Source organism: Vidua chalybeata, chromosome 7, assembly GCF_026979565.1.
Source record: "Vidua chalybeata isolate OUT-0048 chromosome 7, bVidCha1 merged haplotype, whole genome shotgun sequence".
NCBI classification, from domain to species: domain Eukaryota; kingdom Metazoa; phylum Chordata; class Aves; order Passeriformes; family Viduidae; genus Vidua; species Vidua chalybeata.
The window spans coordinates 36,889,041-36,909,312 of record NC_071536.1 but is presented as its reverse complement, the minus strand read 5'-3'; the positions used below and the strand labels follow the sequence as shown (position 1 = coordinate 36,909,312).

Below are 20,272 nucleotides of genomic sequence, written 5' to 3'. Positions count from 1 at the left end.
GCTTTCCACAGGGAGCATCCACAGGGAGCACTGCCTGCTGATCCACAAACTCATGGTGGACTTACAGACTGTATTCCAGCCACTGATCTTCCACAGAGAAGGAATAACCATGAGGAATAGTAGGGAAAAAAAGAAAATAAATCCACTGACAAAGCAAATGAAATAAGCCAGCTGAATCCCAAGGCATTCCACCTTGGAGAGGCCTGTGGCTGATGCCAGGATCTCCAGTGCTTTTGAACAAAGAGAAACACTGATCCCTCCACAGCCCAAGAATGAAATGACTGCAACTTGTACAAGAAAAGTTCAATTATTGAAGGTATTGCATCATAAAGATTCTCATCAAACATCCGCCTCCCTAATCCAAACAGAGACCAACTCATGTGTCCACAAAGAAAGGAAGGTACAGCAGCAAACTCCACAGAAACATTATTAAAGTCAGGCCTAAACAGCATCTTTATGCTCAGCACAGCCATGGCAGATCCTTGCCAATTCCAAACTATCTGCCCTTAGAGCCCAGGAAGCCACTGACCCAGAATACAGCAAAATAATTATTAATTCTGTCCCCAAAGATAAAGAACTGGAAAATCTGCACCAAGTTTACCTAAAAGCCATCAGCACCTGTAAATATCTCGATGATAGCAGCAAAAAAAAGCTTAGGAACCCAAAGAAAAGGAAAGTGTGTTGCCTGTTAGTTACAGCTGTTGATAATTCACAATCTTTCCTAGCACAAGTTGAAAGGTTCAATTCCCTCAGTTCTTGGAATGTTGTGACAGAAGCCAGAAGCCCCAAATTAGCCTGAGACCCCTTTGTGCCAAGCCTGCAGAATTGCCACCCAGAATCCCAGTCCCACCAGTGCTTCCTTCAGAGGGCCCTTCCCACCCCAATCCCACAGCTCTCCCTCCAGCACAGAAGTGGCTGCAGGACTGGAGGCCTATGGAAATGAAGGTTTATCAGTAATTTTATCTCTAGGACTTAAAGCAAGAAAAAACCCTGAATTATTCTGCCCAGCTTCAGAATCCTGTTCAATTTTACTGTGTAACCATATTAAACCAAACCATAGGTACTTTAAAGCCCAAAACACAAGGAGATGGTTAAATCCCTGTAATAATTACTGTATCACATCACTGTAGGATGTGGAAGTTGGGGGCAGAGCTGCAGCTCTACAGACACGGGGAATGTAATCCTGCAGCCACTCTAGGCTTCCATGTACAGAGGGAAGCAGATCAATGGGATCTCAGGCTGAGAAAAGCAGCACTGTCATGAAATAAAATCATGAAATTATGTCCTTCACTCTTGGACAGGCTTTTGCTGTCCAGTTCCTACCTGTAGTAAACTAAAAGGCGAATAACTTGTTTAAATCATGGGTGTTTACACACAGATCTGCTGATTTTGGGGATTGTCGCCATTGAGGTTTTCCCCCCGCACGTTTAAACCCAAAGTTATTACAAGCAAAAAGAAAACTAACAGCAAACTACTAGAAAGAACTACAGTTATGGCTGCTGCCTCCAATTCTCCATCACAACATTGTCCAGTATCAACCCAGCTCTGGTCTTCTCCTGTTCCTTGAACCCCATCGAATTACGGCTCTCGCAAACTCTTCCCAGCCTGACCCCAAAACTGCTGCTTCACACCAGACACGTGGGTACAAACTGGAAATGGGAGACAGCCCAGCATGTCAGGGGAGCTCTTTCTTGTGGGCATCCTTCAGCATGAGGCACAGTGACACACACTCTCTGCTGACCACCATTTAACTGGGATGCCCCTCTGCAACACACACTCATGGCCTACTCCGTGGCTCTGCACTCAGCACTTAATAAACCAAAAATAATAAGCCCAAAATAAACCAAAGCACTCCAACCGTCTTTTGGAAATTACAGAGGACATAATTAAGCTCCAGAAATAAGCAGACAACAGCAATTTCAGTATAAACATCCTACTTGTGTAGGGGACTCTCTCATTTCAACTCGGTGTTAATGCCCCAGCTCTTACTTCTGGATCCTTGCAAACATCTAGAGGGCTTCTCCCAACATTTCCTCGAGTCCAGAATTTGGTCTGACATTTAAAGCCATTACATTTTAACCCATTTCAGATGTTTGAACACGTAAGTTTCCCTCGAACCAGCAGAAAACATGGTCAGGTCAGTCTACCAGCAGCACCTGACCAACACCGTGAGCGGGGATGGAGACACTTGGCCTTCCCAGCAGAAAGCCATGGAAAAACACATCCCGACATATATATCTGAACAAACCATTGACCAAATATAGCCGGGCACCACCGATAGCCAGGGGCTGCTACCAAACCACATCCCAACCCTGCAAACACCGAGTCCAGCTCCTGGACTGTCTATCCCTGGAAGTTCAGCTCGGGAAAGGGTCTTTGTACAAGTGGTCTTTGTACCTTCACCACCGCAGGGGTTTAATAACTCAAACAATAAGTCAAACAACGGCCTGGAACCTGGGGGGCAACGCCGGGGCTCCCTGTTATCCCAGGAAAACAACACTTTCGGGACTCGGCCGGGGCTCAGCACCCACCGCACCACCCCGAACTTTGCCCGGCGCCCCCGCCACCATCACCCCCCTTCCCCTGCCGCTCCGGAGGGGCCCGAAGGAGCATCCCCGGAGCATCCCCCGACAACAAAGCTGGGGCGGGGGGCGCCGGGAAGGGGCCCGAAGTGACAGGCGGTGCCCCCCCCCCGGGGTAAACACGGGGTAAACAAACAACCCCCCCGCCCCGCCGCTCCCCCCGCACTCACCTCAGGGCCCCCGGGCGCAGGGAGGAAGGCGGAGACGCACACAAAGGGTAATAAAGGGGGAGGAGGAGGAGGGAGCGGCGCTCCGCGGGGCCGCCCCCGAGGGACGGGGGGGGGGGTCTCGGTGTGTTTGGGGGGGGGGGGGATGTGGAAGAAACTCCCCGGCGGGGCTGCGGGGGGGCAGCGACTCGGGGCCCCCCGCCCCCGCCTCGGCGCGGCGCTGCTTCGTGTCCCTTCAGCGGCGCGAACAACCGGCCGTCCCGCCGCCGCCCCCCCCCGCGCTCCTCCTCATCGCCGCCGCCGCTGTCGGGAAGGAGGAGGAGGAGGAGGAGGAGAAGGAGGAGGAGGAGGAGGAGGAAGAGGAGGGGAGGCAGCAGCGGCGGCCGCCACCGCGCATGCGCCCCGGGGGAGCTCGGGAGGCCGCGGGGAGGAAGGGGGGGGGGAAACGGGGGGGGGGGGGGGGGACGGACGACGACTTCCCACAGCGCCGCGCGCGCCGCTCCCGGAAACGGATCCGGGACAGGGAGGAAGGAAGTGGATGAGGAGGAGGAAAGGAGGGGAAGGGGGAAATGGACGGGGAGGAAGTGACGAGAGAGGAGAGGAGGGGAGGAGAAGGGGAAGGGAGGGGAGCGGGGAGCGCGCAGTGACGTGAGGGGGCGGCGCGCGCGGGGGCCGGTGGGAGCGCGCGCGCGCGGCGGGTCCCGCCCTCAGGTGAGGGAGGAGAGGCGGGAAAGCGCCGTGAGGGCAGCGCCGGCAGGTGAGGGGAGCCTCAGCCTCAGCCTCAGCCTCAGCCTCAGCCTCAGCCTCAGCCTCAGCCGGGCGGGACGTGCCGAGCAGCGGAGGATGCGCCATCCCGCCCGCCCTTCATCTGCTCGGGCTCCGGCGTCTCTGAGGGAGCCGCGGATGCAGCCTGTGAGGAGGGTAACGGGCGCTGGGATTCTGAGGGGATGAATGGCTGCCAGGGAGGGGTCTTGGCTGCCGTGCGGGGGTGAGTTGAGGGCTGAGGGGAGCGTGCGAGCGGCGGTGGCCGCCCTCAGGTGATGGAGAAGAGGCGGGACACGTCGTGAGGGGAGGTGGGGGGACGGACAGGTGAGGCCAGGACAGTACCCCGGGACCCTCCAAGCCCTGTAGGGCCTCCCCCCATTTCCTCCTGGGCCCTTTCAAGGTCCTCCCAAAACCCGTCCTCAGCGTCCTCACAGCCCCTCATTGACCCTCCCAAGCTCTTTGAGGCCTCTCCGTTCCCTCATCAGGGTCGTCACAGACTCTCCCATACCCGAAATATCAACCCCCTCAGACCCCCCCACCTTCCCCATTCCCACAGCCCTTCCCCAACTCCCTCATGGACACTCTCCCCCCACCCCCATTCCTTTTCAGAGCATTCCCAGACCCTCCTAGCCCCCATAAATTCCTCACCCCAAATCTCTCAGGACCACCCCTAAACCTTTCCCAGGTTTAAGTCCCCCTCAAGACCTGTAATTCCCCCCCCTCCCCAAATCCCCCTTAGAGCCTCCCTCAGGCCTTCTTAAATCCCCCTCAGAACCCACTCAAACTTCTCAATCCCATCATGATCCCCCTCAAGGACACCCAATCCCTAAAGATTTTCCCCCAAACCCCCTCTGAATCTACCTAAATCTCTTTAGAGACCCCCAATCCCCTTAGGGCCCCTTCAAGTCCCCTTCAGAGCCAGCTTGTCCAGAGAGATGCTGTGGTTATTGTTATAAGCTGCACATTGTAAAAAGGATGGCCTGTAATTATTCCTGTAAAAACTTAATTGTTGTGTCTTAGTGTGTTCCCGTGTGCTTGTAGCTTGTTCCAGCTGCAAACATAAGGACATTATTTTAAACTCTCTAAAGCATCCTAAAGCCAGTGCTCTTTGGGAGATGTGTGTCAACATGGGTTTATCAGGAATAAATTTAAAATTATTTCATTGTTTTGGCTCTTTTTCACTAGGGAGGTGAACTGCTGCATCTTTATTAGTTAAGAACAGATGTTCGTTACAGTACTTAAAAATGATCAACATCTAAGTGCAGTTTCTGACTGGGATTGTTTGGAAAGCAATGCTATTAAATAAAATCTCTATTTTCTCCTCTCCAAAGATGAAACCTTCTGCAATGAGCAAGCGAAAGTTGAAGGAGAGCAGTGCAGAAAGTGCTGAGAGCATTTCCCAGGTCAGTAACATACATTTTTATTCATTACTTTCTTTTCAAGTTGTGGAACTTTTCCACCCTGTGCCATTCATATAATATTTTTTTGTTTTCCTAGGCCAGTTACAAAGCCTTGTACAGATACTGGATACAGTTATTAGGGCACTAAATGGTTTTTGTATCTGTATTTCTTTCAGCTTCCCACCTGTTGCTTGCTTCAAGTGTTACAGTCATAATGCAGCAAAAAACTTAAAGGATGATCTTGTGCTTTTGCAACTGTGTGTGGCAACAGATTTGCATAAATCTATTTCCATTCATTTAGGGTTTTTTATCTTCCAGTTTGTAGGATGAATCGGAACCCAGGTGAGTTTTTCAGCAGCAGGACAGCAGCTGCCAAATCAGTTTTTCATTTGTTTGGTTTTTTTAAACCTTTATTCTCCTGTTTTCCCAAAGTTGCTGGTTAAAAACTGTAGTGCATCTTGCAAGGAATTACCCCTGGATCAGTGATTTCCTATATGTTTTAATCTCTTCTAATTGCTTTTTCTCCCTTATATACAATATTCTGCCTCCTGCAACTTTCTTCTTACTTTCAAGACCCTTCTATCCTTGATATCAGTAAAAATTTATGTATTACAGAATATTTGTAACACCACAAAAGTGCCTAATTTACTGTTATTTTATTGCTGTAGTTACATTATTGGTAAATTCTGGTGTTTGGAACCCCAGACATTTTTCCTGTGCTGTGTTACATCCCTAGGTGCAAAAAATCTTACGTGAAAGATTCTGTCACCACTGTGCTGCTGGAAAACTCTTTGGGATGGAGCAGCAGTACAGGTGAGTGAGCAGGCTCTAGGATTCAGTGATTTCTAATTTAACTGCAGTAGTAAAATAGTCTGGTGAAGTCAGAATTTTCTGCCTCTCTGTTTTATTAAATTATACAGGTTTACTTCCAACCCAGTGCTTCTAAAAATGATTTGCTTCAGATCTTGATAGTTTTTATACAGCTGTTCCCTGCTGGTTTTGTCAGGCTCTGAGTTTTGGATTTCTTGTCCCTGTTTTGCATCTCTCATTCATGAAGCACTTTTCTTTTTGATACTTTCAGTGCATGTTCTAAGACTCTGTGTAATGGCCTGGCAAAGCAAGAAGTTACATTCTCTTGCTGTGATACTTTATTTTTACTTCAGATTTTCCTCCTGTTTGTTGGTGAACTGTGTTAGGAGTAAATCTTAAAATTTCTGTGCCAACGTCTTGTTTGTTGAAGTAGAGACCCATATTTAAACCTACTTCTGGAGCCATCCAGATGGGGAATTTAGGGTTAGGAAGAAGTGATTTAGTGGGACAGTAACACTGTAAAATAATCAGTACTGGGACAGATGCAGGTCAAATTCTGCAGATAACAAACATGTATTTAAAGAATTAATTTTTCCAAGGCTGATTTATGTAAGTGGAATCACCTGATGTGAGCACAACTTTCCATTACAAGAGGGACAAAACCGTTTATTAGAACAGTGTACTGTACATGCAGAGCTCACGTAGGCATTTTATTGCTGTTGTGAGGAAATGTAGTTCTGTTATGTCAGTTGTACAAAACAAGCCTCCCCTATTTATACTGGAATTCTGAAAAGCAATTTACAGGCTGTGTCCTATCAATGTGCCACTGGTAGTGAATTATCCTGGAGGGAAAACACAGTGAACTCCCCAGCTCTGATTTTTCCTTCCCAAGATGTGTCAGGGCTCTTGGCTGGGGTTGGCTCTCAAACAGTGACCAAACCCACACGTGCTGGCTGCAGCTGTTCCGTGAGGACTCCCTCAGCCCTTCAGAAGCAGTAGCAGGATGTCAGTATCCCACATTCCAAAAGCACATTATTGATGTGTAAGCATTTGGGAATTGCAGGTGTCAGAGGTTGCTGTAAGCACTTTAAATGTGCTTTGAGGTGATGAGTCTATCTGCAGGTAATTTAGAGCTGGTGAGGAATAGTGGTAGCACAGAAAGCAATTTATTTCTTAAAGAAAGAAATAATTATTGAGGTCTGTCCTTTCACGGCAGAGAATTGCAGAACTTTATGAATTAGTGATACTCTCAACTTCTGCATGTTTTAATATTTTAAAGTATTTTAAGAGCTCTGATCACTGAGCCCTTTGTGCTTTATTGTATTACATTTTGCATGCCCTGAGTGCTGACTCTCAGAGCAAGCTGAAGTGGATCGAGTTTTATTCTTTGAATTTTCCCTGGGTTTGGGGGATGTTGTCATCTTTGAGGTTTTCAGCCTATTTCTGTTTTCAACACAGACATTTGCTGGAGCTGCTGAAAAGAACCACGGTGCACGGGGAGAGCAATTCCGCCCTCATTATCGGCCCCCGGGGATCCGGGAAAACTGCGGTAGGAGCAGCTCCTGGAGCTTTGTGTGGCTCCAGCAGAGCCTCACTGAAGTCCTGGGAGCCTTTGCAGCTCCCTTTTCAGCTCTGCCTGGTTTTACAGAGAGAATTGCTAATGGTTTGCATAGAAATTCAAAGCATTCCAGGACTTTCTGTGGAAATTCTGTTCAGGAACAGCATGGAGAAATCTGTTCCTAACACTTGTCTTTGCAATTAAAGCCATGCTCTGATTACTCTTTAATTAACCTTCACTGTAAAGATGATGAAAAGGCATCCAAAAGCTCTAAAAGGAGTAGCCTGAGGAGTGGGTTTCTCCACAGCTGTGTGCATGCAGGGAATGGTCAGGAATATTGTTACCTGCCATGGAGCAGAATATTGTTTGGTGGTTATGGTTTATAAGTGCAGGTTTTGTGTTTTAAGGGAATTCCCCTTAGCTGAGGCACATGAGGGGAGGACCTCTAACTTAAGTGTTTAATACTTCAACAGCATTCAAACACTCAAGTCTTTAATGTTTACATTAATTGATGTGATGAGAATTTGTGGTCCTTTCAGACAGAATATAAGTTAGCAAAATCACCTATGCAGAATGAAATTTTTCCTTTTTATATATCAAGTGAAAGATGCTGGAGTAAAGAAAATCATGTGTGTGTGTATTTTTATATTTATACTTGCACATAGGTGGGAGCTACAAATCCTCCTCTGAAGAAGCCAAAGCAAATAGTAACTTCTTAATTTTTAAATTTAACATTTCCACTACTTACAGATATTTTAATACAAGGTTTTACTAGAAACAAGTTCTTGATGAACAGCAAATCTGGGAGTTTTATGAGCAGCAGTTAGTGAAATCATGTGCAGTTTTAATTTTGTCTTCCAGAAGAAAAGAATAAGCAGAGTTTCTTTTAAGATCTAAAGCAGAGAGTTTTTCTACAGCATCCAAAGAAACCATGAAGCTGAATATGGCACCAACTCAAGAGTCAAATTCTCTCACATCTCAAATTCATAAAGCTTTTTGATTATGGCAAAAGCCCTAGATATTACCCCAAAAAAGTCAGTGACTGAAATACCAGAGTTATTTTCCTTTCCCTCCTAGTTCAGCAGAATGAACAAAAGTAACTGCCACAGTCATGCTAGTGAATACAAAGTTGTCATTTTAGTCTGAAACATGTTCCCTAATGAAACCTCACACACTTTCCTACATTTTAATATCTGTAATTACACTTTCCTTGCTGTTAAAAATTAATCTTCTCACAGAAATTCTGTATTTTTCCTTTCCTAGTTATTGAATCATGTCTTAAAAGACCTCAGGGAAATGAAACAAGTGAGAGAGAACCTGTTGGAAGTCCATCTGAATGGCAAGTAAAACATCATTGATCCAGGGTTCTGTTAAATTCACTTCTGTATTTTGTATGTACTGAATGAAATTTTTGCTTTCAGCAACTTAGTCCAGCCTAAATTATGGACATGTTTGTCTGTGAGTTCCAAAGTGCCTCTCTTTGTATTTCTTTATATGGAGGGGACTTCTGTGCTCTCAGTGACAGAATTAAGTCACTTGTCAGGTCCAGTCTGATATTTAAAAAGGCAAAAAGCTCTGTAAGGCTGGAAAGGGAGAGAAGCTGCTGGTTAAGTGTCTGGTGGGAGTGAAGGACAACTGCCAGTTCTTCATGAAGAGTCCTTTTCTTTCAGGGCTTCTGCAGACAAATGATAAAGTGGCCCTGAAGGAGATCACCAGGCAGCTGCAGCTGGAAAATGTGGTTGGGGACAAAGTTTTTGTGAGTAACTTCACTCACCCCTCCAAAACCCTTTCCTGGGACACTGGGGCTTTGTGGGGTAGAGCTGCAGGAACTGCAGGGGCTGTGACTGCCAGCAGCTCCACACAGGAGCTGGGGTTCCTTATTATTTTTTAAAAACACATCAAGTTGTGCCTTACAGGAGGGAAAAAGGGAAATCTGTCTTAATAAGCCCCAGAAAAACAAACTTAAGTATTCCAAAGTATTAAGTGTTAATAGTATTCCTTAAGTATTTATTATTAATAGTATTCCTTAAGTATTCCAAAGTATTCCAAACTTAAGTATTCCAGTGAAATACTTCAGAGGAGTGGGGAATTTGGAAATGTTGTTTTTAACATTTCAAAACAAAGAATTCAACCAAAAATCAGGATCTTTAATATATTATCAACCTTTTTTGGTCTAGCCAAAAAGGAAGTCTGTCCAGGCTTCCTAGAGCTCTCATTTTCCACGGAATTTCAATTCAAATATTTGCTGCTATATCCCTTTTCCCACAGATAAACTGATTTACATTAGTTCTGAAGACAGTCCTAAAGAGAGTGACCAAAGTGCTTGAAAATAAATTTCCCTCATTGTCTGTAACTCACATCCAGAGGTTAAATTGGCTTTTCTGCCCCCCTGTGACAGGGCTTGTGCTCTTCAGTTCATTATTTCTCATCTCACACCTGGAGTGCTGCAGGGTGGGAGGATTTGTGTAACTGGACCAGGATGGGCACAGCCATTCAGTGTTTTTTTTTTTCAGAAGTGTTTGATTCTTCCATCTGTTCAATAAAGTTGCCCATTAAACCCTGCTCCCTCTCAGTGGAACACGTTAGGTGGCACTTTTTCCATGTGTGTGCCTGGAAAATGAGGATGCAACAGCTATTTCAGGAAGGCTGGAGCTGCCTGTGAATTTAGCTGACTGCAGGCATTCTCCTGGTTTTGCCTGTCTGAGGCAGTTTGGGGATTTCAGACTGGGAAAAAGTGGATGAATGTAGAGTTATCTGTCACTGTTCTTGTCCTGAGGAGTTTGTGATTCTACAGCATGAAGTACCACTGGACATTTTTGAAAGCTGACTTTTGGAAGGAACTGGCCTCCAGTGAATGTCTGGATTTGCTGTAATTAGACAATTCTGAGAATGACACTGCAAATCTATCCTGAAACTTCTTTATTCTCTGTCTAGGGCAGTTTTGCTGAGAACCTTGCCTTCCTCCTTGAAGCTCTGAGGAAAGGTAAACACTAAAAACCCCTACAGAAAACTACTTAGGTAAACACTAAAAGCTGAAACTCTGGGTCACTTGACTGGAAAATGGAGTTTTTTATTCTGCTTTACAGGTGGAATGAAGAAACTTAGCCCAAGAATGTGTCATGGTTACAAAATAATATAAAAAATAGTTCATACTGATTACTCTCTGAATATATTATATACACCTGCTACTGGTATATACCTTTTAAGGCTTGCATGTGATGTTAGCTGTGAAGGACAGATTCTTTTATCCAGATAGGAGCTATTAAAAATGTTGTTTTTAAAATAAAATTGGCCAAGTCTGTCTTCTTTGCAGCCAGAAATGCTGTTTGGCAGAACAGTACAAAACCTTCCCAGTTTTTCCATGTATTTTCCTTTTGCTGTTGGACCTGTAGGAAAGGAGGGCTTAGTGAAAAGCTGAAAGAAAACCTGTGCATTTTTAAACCCCATTATCAAAGAAAGCTGCAGCAATGAAGTCTAGTGCTGAAGTTGCCCTGCTAACTCTCCAAATTTCTCTCAGGAGACCGAACCAGCAGCTGCCCAATTTTGTTTGTCCTGGATGAATTTGATTTGTTTGTCCACCACAAGAATCAGACGCTGCTGTACAACCTCTTTGACATCTCCCAGTCTGCACAGACCCCAGTGACAGTTATTGGGCTCACCTGCAGGCAGGTAAGAAATGGCATTTCCAAGTTTTAAAGTGACTTGGTTTACTTGGAATGACTTCTCCTTCCCTGGAACCTTAATTTCCTAAGAGACTTTTCTCAATTATCCATTTTTCTAACTTTTGAATTGGGAATAAGGATGTAAAAAAAAAAAAAAAATGTGCTGGGAGCAAATTGAAGATGCCCAAAGCCTTCAAGCTCACTGCTAAAGGAGCAAACCAGCGTTTCTAAGGACACACATTCAATGTTAGACCGTGGTTCACTCTTTGGAGGGGCTCCTGAATTTCTTGGTTGGCAGTTGGCAAGGACAGAATTGTAGTAACTGTGTTTAAATCTCTTTTTCTTTTCAAGAAACCACTTCAGTAGGGCACTTCTGCTAGAAAATGAGTTCAGGATTCCTGTTCAATTTGCTGTGATTTTACAATGGCATTATGTTGAATTGTGGGCAGGTTGTGTGTACACTGTGAAGTAATTCCACTGTGGAAACTTGATAAAAGTGATCCTGTTTTCACAATGAACTGGTGGTGCTGGAGATAGTTGAGTTGTGACAGGAAGAAGAATTAAAATCTCTTATCAAAGCCTGATTCTGGGTTTGACTGGGATTAGCTGGGCAAATTTCTGGAAGTTAATAGAAAAGTTAATTGTTGATTTAATAAATTACAATCTTTCCTTTTGCATCATCACTGTCCTGAGTCTGGTGTGCTCCTCACCCGTTATTTAGAAGCTTTTATCCCCTGTTGGGAATGTAATTCAGGAAGTATCTCCAGAGTGACAGCCACTGTTTCCGAGGGGTTTTTTTGGCTCTTAAGTATTTTTTGGGATTTTTAAGCTGTTTCTCTCAGGCTGACAGAAAGCACGTGGCCTGTCAGCTGCCAGCCCCACTGTGAGCACACAACAACTTGTCCAGAGCCCTGATAGGCTGCAAGGTTTGATTCAGCCTCAAGTAGCTGAAATATTTCCATCATCTATGGAGACATTTTGCTGGGTTTCCTAGCAACAAATGATCCTGTGTGATGTGGAGCATCACGTGGGCTGGGATGGTTGGTGGCATTGCAAGGCACATCAATTAAAATCATCAGCAAAGGGCTTGTTAGAACATTTAACTTATGTTACAACATTTTAAGCCTGAGAATTCAGTAATTCTTTCATTTTTCAGCACACTTCAGTGATTTGTCTGTGCTGTAGCAAAGAAATCACCAAATTCATCTGCTTTTTTAATTACTGTTTTTCCTTTTATTTTTTTTCCCATCAAGGATATCCTGGAGCTCCTGGAGAAGAGAGTAAAGTCAAGGTTCTCCCACAGACAGATATATTTGATGAATTCCTTTGATTTTAAACAATACATTAAGATATTCAAGAAACAGCTTTCTCTTCCTGCTGAATTTCCCGATGAGTCTTTTGCACAAAAATGGAATAATAATGTTCAGGTACTTAAAGCATTTTATACTTCATTTTAGGAAAAATTCTAAAGTGAGAGCAGTGTAAAGCTGCTTTACTGTATACACATATCCTTTACCAGTAAAAGTGTAAAGCTTTTACCTAAAATTGGCATTTCCTTTCACTGGCTGAGTGTGATATGGAATAAATTAAATTACTATAGAGAATCTTTGCTCATTGAAGTCTGGAGGTAAAATTGTCACAGGAAACACCAGAAAGTTGAGGTTGGACATGAAAATTGTATTGTCAGGTGTAAGCTGAGCTCTTTAAAAAATATATTTCCCTGTTATTTTTCCAGGTGAGTATGAAATTATTAAAAGTGAGTGTGAGATGGTTAAAATATCACTTTATTGTTTCTCGCAGCATCTCTCAGAGGATAAAACTGTGCAGGACTTGCTGCAGAACCTCTTCCACCACAGCAAAGACCTGCGCTCGCTGCACTCACTCCTGGTGTGTATTTGGGTATTTATGAAACACCTCCTTGCAGTAACTCATGAGCAGCTCTCGTGGTTTTCAGGCCATTTAGCTGAGCCTTGCCTGAAACAGCATTTTATTAACTTCAGCCAGGGCTGGCTCCTTGCAGGCTGTGTCAGCCTGTGCTGTGTCAGTGAGTGGGGTAGCTCCAGTTCTGCAGCAGTTACCCTGTGAGGATGGGCTGTTCAATTCAGATGGGGCTGAGCTTTTGCTGTTTATCTTCCTCCAGGCCTTTCCATTAAAAAAACAAAACTGTAGGTGAAACCCTTTGAAACTACTTCTTCCTTTCTGAGATTCTTTTTGGTTCCTGGTGAATCCTGACATCTCACATTGAAACCTGTTTTTTCTGCTTGAACTTCCATCACCACACAGGAGCTGCAGCTCTCTTGGAGGTTCTTTTTTAAATTTAAGCTGCCTCCCCAATTCTGCTTTTGAACACAGCTCATATAAATGCACTGACAGTTTTTCAGGGGATAAATAACACTTATCCTAAACTATCCCTGTGTTTGTGTCAGTGTGAAAAGCCCCCTGGCTGTCCCTGCCCCTGGGCTGGCTCCAGTGCTCCCAGCTGCTCCTGCAGTGCTCAGAGCCACCCTGAGAACCAGAGCAGAGCCCTCTTCTTGGTGGTTGCTCTGGGTACTGGAGTTAGTTACAAGACTGCAGATTATTCCTAGAGCAGGGCACCCAAATCTGTCCCTGTGGCTGCACTGGAGGCCAGCAAAGGAGCTGCTGGCAACCAAGAGCCTCCCTGAGAGCAGGTAAGAGCTGAGGCTCAGCTTGTCCATTATTCTCTGCAGCATGTGCTGAGTTCTTCCTTTGGAAAGAGACCTTTTGTTCTGGAGTCAACTTCCCAAGAAAAGCACATAATACAGATTCTGGAGGGATGAGTGAGGAGTTCCTGGACAAAATGTGGAGAAGAGAAGATTCTGGGGAGACCTTGGAGCCCTTGCAGGGCCTAAAGGGGCTCCAGGAGAGCTGGAGAGGGACTGGGGACAAGGGATGGAGGGACAGGAGCCAGGGAATGGCTCCCAGTGCCAGAGGGCAGGGATGGCTGGGAGATTGGGAATTGGGAATTCCTGGCTGGAAGAGTGGTGAGGCCCTGGCACAGAGCAGCTGTGGCTGCCCCTGGATCCCTGGCAGTGTCCAAGGCCAGGTTGGATGGGGCTTGGAGCAGCTGGGAGAGTGGGAGGTGTCCCTGGGTACAAAAGCAGGTGCAGAACAGCTGTAAGTCATTCCTGCAGCAGCCTCTGAGGTGCTGATCCATTGACATGGATATAAACGGGTTCATGAGGATTCATCTCCTGGAATCAGGAGGCTTGAAGGTTTTGAGCCTGGAAAACTTTCCTGGCAAGATGAGATTGAAGTGCCAGCTATTTGCAAGGTTTCCAGTGTGAAGCTGCAGTGTGTGTGGGGTTTAGCCGTGGCTGTTCCAGGGTTCCTCAGGGAGTTGTGTCCATTCCCAGCAGGAATGGGCTGAGCTGTGTCTGTATTGCAGATGCTGGCTGGCAGCGCAGTGACCGTGCACCACCCCCTGCTCACGGCTGCAGACCTGCAGGAGGCCAGCAGGCAGCACAGCACTGACTCCAAGGCCAACATTGTCCATGGTAAAGCCCAGCTCCTCCCTAGAACTGTTCTGGGAGCAGGGGAGGTGTCAAGTTCCTCCCTGGAATTCTCCTGGTGCAGGAGATGCTGTGTAGGGAGTGTTCCCTGTGGGTGTGAGCTGCACAGGCATTGCCCGTGGAGTCTGCTCTGAGTCACACCTGCCTGTGGGTCCAGCAATGCCAACTTGGATACTTCAGTTCTTGCTTTTTGGTGGGAACAGCCCAATCCTGAACATTTCTGCTTCAAATAGACAGCAAACAAATGTTCTCTTATCAATCCTCTCCAGTCTCAAGCTGCACCAAGGGAAATAGAAGTTGGATATTAGGGAAAAGTTTTTGATGGACAGAGTGATAAAGTTCTGGAATGGCTGCCCAGGGAGGTGGTGGAGTCCCCATCCCTGGGTGTGTTTAACAAAGTCTGGATGTGGCACTGGGTGCCAGGGTTTAGCTGAGGGGTTGGGGCTGGGCTGGACTCGATGATCTTGGAGGTCTCTTCCAACCCAGTGATTCTGTGAATTCTCTAAGACTTTGAATTCTGGAATTTCTTTACATAATAAAGATACAGAACACCAATGGGTGAGGCCCAGAGCATATAAAAGTAGAGGAATAAACGGAGTGGGTGAACTGCCTGTGTTTGTGATGTGCTCAAGGGAAATACTCGGGATTCTTGTCTTTCTCTGCAGGTTTGTCTGTGCTGGAAATCTGCCTCATCATAGCCATGAAACACCTGACTGAGGTCTATGATGGAGAACCATTCAACTTCCAGATGGTTTACAATGGTGAGAGCAATGCCTGAGCTTCACAAACCCTACACCACACACTTCCTTCTAAGTGCCCCTTTTCTTCCCCTACTGCTGCAGAATTCCAGAAGTTCATCCAGAGGAAGGCACATTCTATGTACAACTTTGAGAAGCCAGTTGTCATGAAGGTGAGCCTGAAACGCTTTTTCTTTTCGAGTTGTAAAATATTTTGGTTTTAGTTCCAGAGCACAGACTGGGGTGGTCAGACAGCCCTAGAAGGGAGTGGGGTGTATTGGGGCAGGAATGATGTTCCCTTCCACTCCCCCTTTGCCTTCCCCAAGGCCTTTGAGCACCTGCTGCAGCTGGAGCTGGTGAAGCCCCTGGAGCGGCCGTCGGTGCGGGCGCAGCGCGAGTATGTGCTGATGAAGCTGCTGCTGGACAGCAGCCAGATCATGGACGCCCTGCAGGTGTACCCCAACTGCCCCACGGATGTCAAGCAGTGGGCAGCCTCCTCCCTCAGCTGGCTCTGAGCTCCCATCACAGGGAATGTTCACCCGCAGGAAGGTGCTCAGATCAATGGGTTTTTGGAAGCAGCTTTCTTTGCTGATTCATTTGGGGTTTCCTAGGCAGAACGGTGCTGCTGTTGCCTTCCAGCAGCCAGAACTGTGCCTCACTCACAGCCCAGGTGCTTTAGCTCAGCTCAGTGCCAATTCCTGCTCTCACACTCAGTTCCCACTTGGAGAAATCCAAGCTCTGGAGTGTCTCCCTGTGGTTGAGGGCTCTGGATCCTGGCTCAGGCCATGCTGCCCTCCTGACTCCCCTTCTGCAGCGCCATCAGGTCAAATCTGACTTGACATGGAAAATTGACCCAATTAAATCTTTAATCACAACTGAATTTACTTCATTAAATGTTTCATCCAACAGGCTTCAGCCGCAAGGGCTATTTTGTGCCAAGTACAAGGTAACAACATCTTCCCATACCCAATTTTTTGGAGCAAAACTCAAGAGTTTGGCTCAAGAGCTGCTGTAGGACCAGCCCCATGTGTTTGTTTTAAAATAAAGTTTTCAAAGAAGCATTTGCAAGTCAGAGTAGTCACATTTTTTATTTTCCCGCTGGGGAAGAGGGCAGAGTATACATTTGTATTTGTACAATATTTAACAATCACTTTATTGAGGGCGGGGGGGGGGTTGGTTGGTTTTTTGGCACTTGCAGAAAAGCAGCAAGTGCCTTTTAACAGTAGTACAACAACCTGTGCCCAAAACACTGACAAATACAAAGAGAGGAAAGTTAAAGTAATCGCTCACCAAACTCGAGAGGTAACGAAGAGGAGATGGACTGAAAAAAACAAACTGGAGGGAGAAAGCAAAGCAGTCCTGCTGGTTGAGTATCTGAGGTAACAGATGTTCCATCAAGGATGCTACTGGAGTCCTTTTGCCCAGGGACGTGTATTGCAGCTTCCTGTGTTTTGTACCAAGTGTTCCTGATCAACAGAAATGTCCTTAAAAAGATTCAAAAAGCTGGAAAAGAGGAGAGGGGGTGATGGCTGATTGTGTGGATGCTGATGGGAGCAGGACGAGTCTCAGCACTGGTTGCAGGTGAGGTTTGAGAACTGCACCGCTGCGGTTCCTGGGTGATTCCATGCTCGGGGGGGAGTTTGGGAATAGCCCAGGAAGGGCAGCGCTGGTTCAGCCCCTTCCAGCAGCTCTGAGGATGTGGGACAGGAACTTGTCACCCTCAAGAGTCACACCCGGCGAGGCCAGGCCAGAGGGGACAAAGGGCACTGCCCAAACAATGCCAGAATCCTCCCTAGCACCGCATTCCGGATCCTGCCCTTGCTGCTCCCAGCTCAACTCACTGAATGCTCTCAAGGGAAACAGGAATTCATTCCCAAGCCCTGGGGGCAGAGCAGCTCAGGGACGTCATTCTGACCCATTTAAAAGCTTTGGGAAGGAGCAGCCTTTCCTCAGGGACGCTACATGATGCTGGTAAATCCCAGGACGCTGGGAGTGGAACAGGAACTGAGCAGGGACAGCCCAAAGGTAGGAGCCAGCCCCGAGCCTGCAGCAGCTCCTTGGGAAGGGTCACACACAAGGAGGGACTTGGATACAGCTTCAATTTTTGCACCAGATTTCCAGGAGCACGAATGAAACCAGCCCGTGGCTCCGGTTTTGCCAGGGAAGGGTCAGAAGCCCCGAGGAGTCCGTGGAGAAGGATGGGGTTGGGATTTGTTCAGAACTCCGGTCCTGTCCCGCTCTGTGTGAAGTTTAATTAAAAGTGGAGCACAAATGGAAGCCAAAGGGAAGTGTCCAGCCAAGAGGACCCCACAAACTGGATTCCTTTCCCTTCTCCAACGGCCCCTTGGAGCAGGATCCATGGGCACGGCTGTGACCACAGTGGCACAGCCCTGGCTGGCATCAGCCCTTCCTTCCCTCCCTGCCCAGAGCTGGCTCTGCTTCATCCATCACATCCCACTGCTCCCAGGGATGAAGTTCCCAGATCCAGGTTCCAGGCAGCCTTCAGGAGCTCCCACCTGCTGCTTTCCAGAGACACTGGGTGTGGACACACGGAGACAAGGACACAGCACACCACGGGCCGCTGCCGGCTCCGCGCTCCAGGGGGTTACAACATTTATTTTCCTTGGAATTTGGTGTGAAGGATCCAATCAATGCAGTGGGACAGGATTTGGGAGAAGCACTTTGGCACCCAGCTACCAGTCACTGTAATTCCAGCACAAGGCTTGACATCCTGAACTCCAGTGCTGGAGTTGTGAATTTCCATGGTTTTCCTCGTTTTCTGTGAGTCTGTGCTCTGGACATTGAAATTCCTTTCGTTACCTCGGAATGGTCATTGCATATTGTGAGCAGAACTAGGTTATCCCTGAAATTTGTAACATTTAGGATCTGCAATCTGTGGCTAGAACCTTGTGTGTGACTCCAGGCTCAACCTGTGGCTCACGGGCAGTGAGCTGCACTCCCCTCCCATGGCACCGAGCTTTGAGTGGAGGGAAGCTGCAAATCTCCAAATCTCCAAGCAGAGGGTGAGGAATTGGGGGAACTGAGCTTCCTGAGGTGATCCTGAAACAGTGACACAGCCCCCACTGCCTGGCGGGACAGGGAACGCGCAGCGACCTCGGCACAAACATAAATAGGAAAAAGACTCTTTTTCAAAAAAAAAAAAACAAAAACAACAAGAATTCAGAGCTTTCCAGTGTCACAGCTCAGAGAAAATTAAAAAAAAAAAAAAGAAAAAAAATTCATGCTTAAGGTTTCAAATATTCCTCAGACACAGCAAACCTAAATAGTATTCAGTTAAATAAATGGGTGAGATACTCTGGGAAATGGAGGGAAAAGCTTTCAACTAAAAGAGGAAGGAAAATTTTCTTTCAATAAACAGCACTTTCTCTTTTTTTTATACACAACAAGCGAGTACAAGAAAAGGCTAAAAACACGGCTCTAGGAATGGCCACTTCCTGGGGGCATGAAGCTTTCCCCTTCTTAAATAACACAGGGAATTGGGAATACATCATTTACAAAACACGGAGCGGTTTATTATTCCAATTAGTGTTGTCAATCATAATTTAGCGAGGTGGAACTGAGGTATACCTGGTTGAGGGAGGTTAAGTAATACTTGGAAGCCTCTTTGCTCTATCCCATTGATTACTCTTGTTTCTGTACACGGAACAGCAGCACACGGAACATTCACAAGCTGTGTCGTAGTCGCATTACAATAGTCATTTTATAAACAACAACGAATGCAATAAAAACAAGTTACCCTTTTTTTTTTTTTTTTGTTTTTAAATCTGAAATGAAATGTTTTTGATTTAAAAAAAATAACAGTAGTTCATTTAAAGGAATTAGTCTCTTCTGACAGGGATTAAGAAATCGGATGTCAGTGTTTAAAATGCTCATTAGCCCGTTCAGGTCCGGATTCTTCATTGTAAGTTCCTTATCAGCACGTGAGGGATTCTCAGTCACGTCCTTCAGGTGTAAGCAGGGAATGCAGAAAGTCTCATGGATCCACGCTGGGGAGGAGGAGGAGGGGGAAAACAAAGGAGAAACACCTCTTGGTGATGTTCCAGAGAGACTTACCATCCGTTCTTGCCACCCGGAACAGCAGTGACGCCAGCAGTCCGTGCGCTGTAGCAGCTCCAGTGAAGAGTCCTGTGGTCACTTCCATGACCAGTGCAACTATCATAGACTGGATTCTTTGGGAGGAAAGTCAACGTTTGTCACCATTGTGACCACAGTCACGATGTCCTCTGTTGTTATAATGTTAGTGAGTTTTTGCATCTGGATGATCCTCTCCTCCACGCAGCCCGCAGACAGCCGCGCCTCGGCGTCGTGATCCCAGCACTCCTCGATGGTCTCGCACAGCATCGCCATTCCCTGCGGGAGAGCAGCCAGGGAAACATCCCCCATCAAAAAGGGCATTTCAAGGGACACCTGGCAAATGGGAACCTTTGTGTCCCACAGGATGTTTGGTGTGAACCTGGAGTGTCCCGTGGGGCATCAGCTCTGCTTTGTTCTGCACTACTGAACAAAAACGGTTCAACAACAACAGGGGCGAACCCTTCCCTGCACTGCTGGAGCCTCCCCGTGTTTTAGAAAGCTGAATCCCTCAGCCACCAAATGGGACTTCACTGCAAAATAACTCCAGGATCTCTTCTTCCACAAAAAATGGAAAAATCCCTCACTTTCTAATACTGAAAAAGAGCAGTCTAAGATGAGGAACATTTTTAAGTCCATTTAACTGCTACTGGAATTATGAAACCTCTCCCAAACCCCAGTGTGATGGACACAACACGGCATGGACAGAACGTGGGATTCAAAGTCTGCTGGGTCACACTTACAGAATGTTTCTGCCAACACTCCCTTAGGACAGGCCTCTTCTTTTTGTGCACCACAACTTCCTGCATGTCCTCCAGGGAAGGGTGCTGGCCAATCTCCTCCTCGAAAGGCAGCATGTACTCATCCACGGGGCCTGCAGAGGGAAACACGAGTTCAACGGGGAAGGGAAGAGGGAAAGGGAAGATTGCCATGCTGGTAATGTAGGTTGTGATCAGAATGCCAGAGTGG

The 20,272-nt window shown here is 46.6% G+C and overlaps 3 protein-coding genes across 12 annotated transcripts in view; 1 reads left to right on the top strand and 2 right to left on the bottom strand.

The window, feature by feature from the left end:
- Positions 1-3,160, bottom strand: part of MBD5 (methyl-CpG binding domain protein 5) — a 121,800-nt gene extending 118,640 nt beyond the window's left edge. For all 7 annotated transcript variants that reach the window (XM_053947298.1, XM_053947299.1, XM_053947296.1 and 4 more), the window contains exon 1: positions 2,753-3,160. The gene's annotated coding sequence lies outside the window, so the exon portion shown is untranslated. The remainder of the gene's footprint in view (positions 1-2,752) is intronic.
- Positions 3,161-3,428: 268 nt separating this feature from the next.
- Positions 3,429-16,272, top strand: ORC4 (origin recognition complex subunit 4). The gene is made up of 14 exons (XM_053947090.1): positions 3,429-3,670; positions 4,846-4,917; positions 5,651-5,727; positions 7,183-7,273; positions 8,546-8,621; positions 8,953-9,038; positions 10,217-10,265; positions 10,800-10,951; positions 12,198-12,371; positions 12,745-12,831; positions 14,351-14,459; positions 15,140-15,235; positions 15,317-15,384; positions 15,538-16,272. Exons 1-14 carry the CDS (start codon positions 3,593-3,595, stop codon positions 15,724-15,726), a joined length of 1,404 nt encoding a protein of 467 aa, XP_053803065.1. The 5' UTR covers positions 3,429-3,592; the 3' UTR covers positions 15,727-16,272.
- Positions 16,273-16,280: 8 nt separating this feature from the next.
- ACVR2A (activin A receptor type 2A) overlaps positions 16,281-20,272 on the bottom strand; it is a 52,577-nt gene continuing 48,585 nt past the window's right edge. For all 4 annotated transcript variants that reach the window (XM_053947089.1, XM_053947086.1, XM_053947087.1 and 1 more), the window contains 2 exons: positions 20,047-20,177; positions 16,281-19,582 (listed from right to left, as the gene is read on the bottom strand). In XM_053947089.1, coding sequence (XP_053803064.1) covers positions 19,388-19,582; positions 20,047-20,177 — 326 coding nt within the window. In that variant the 3' untranslated portion in view covers positions 16,281-19,387. The remainder of the gene's footprint in view (positions 19,583-20,046; positions 20,178-20,272) is intronic.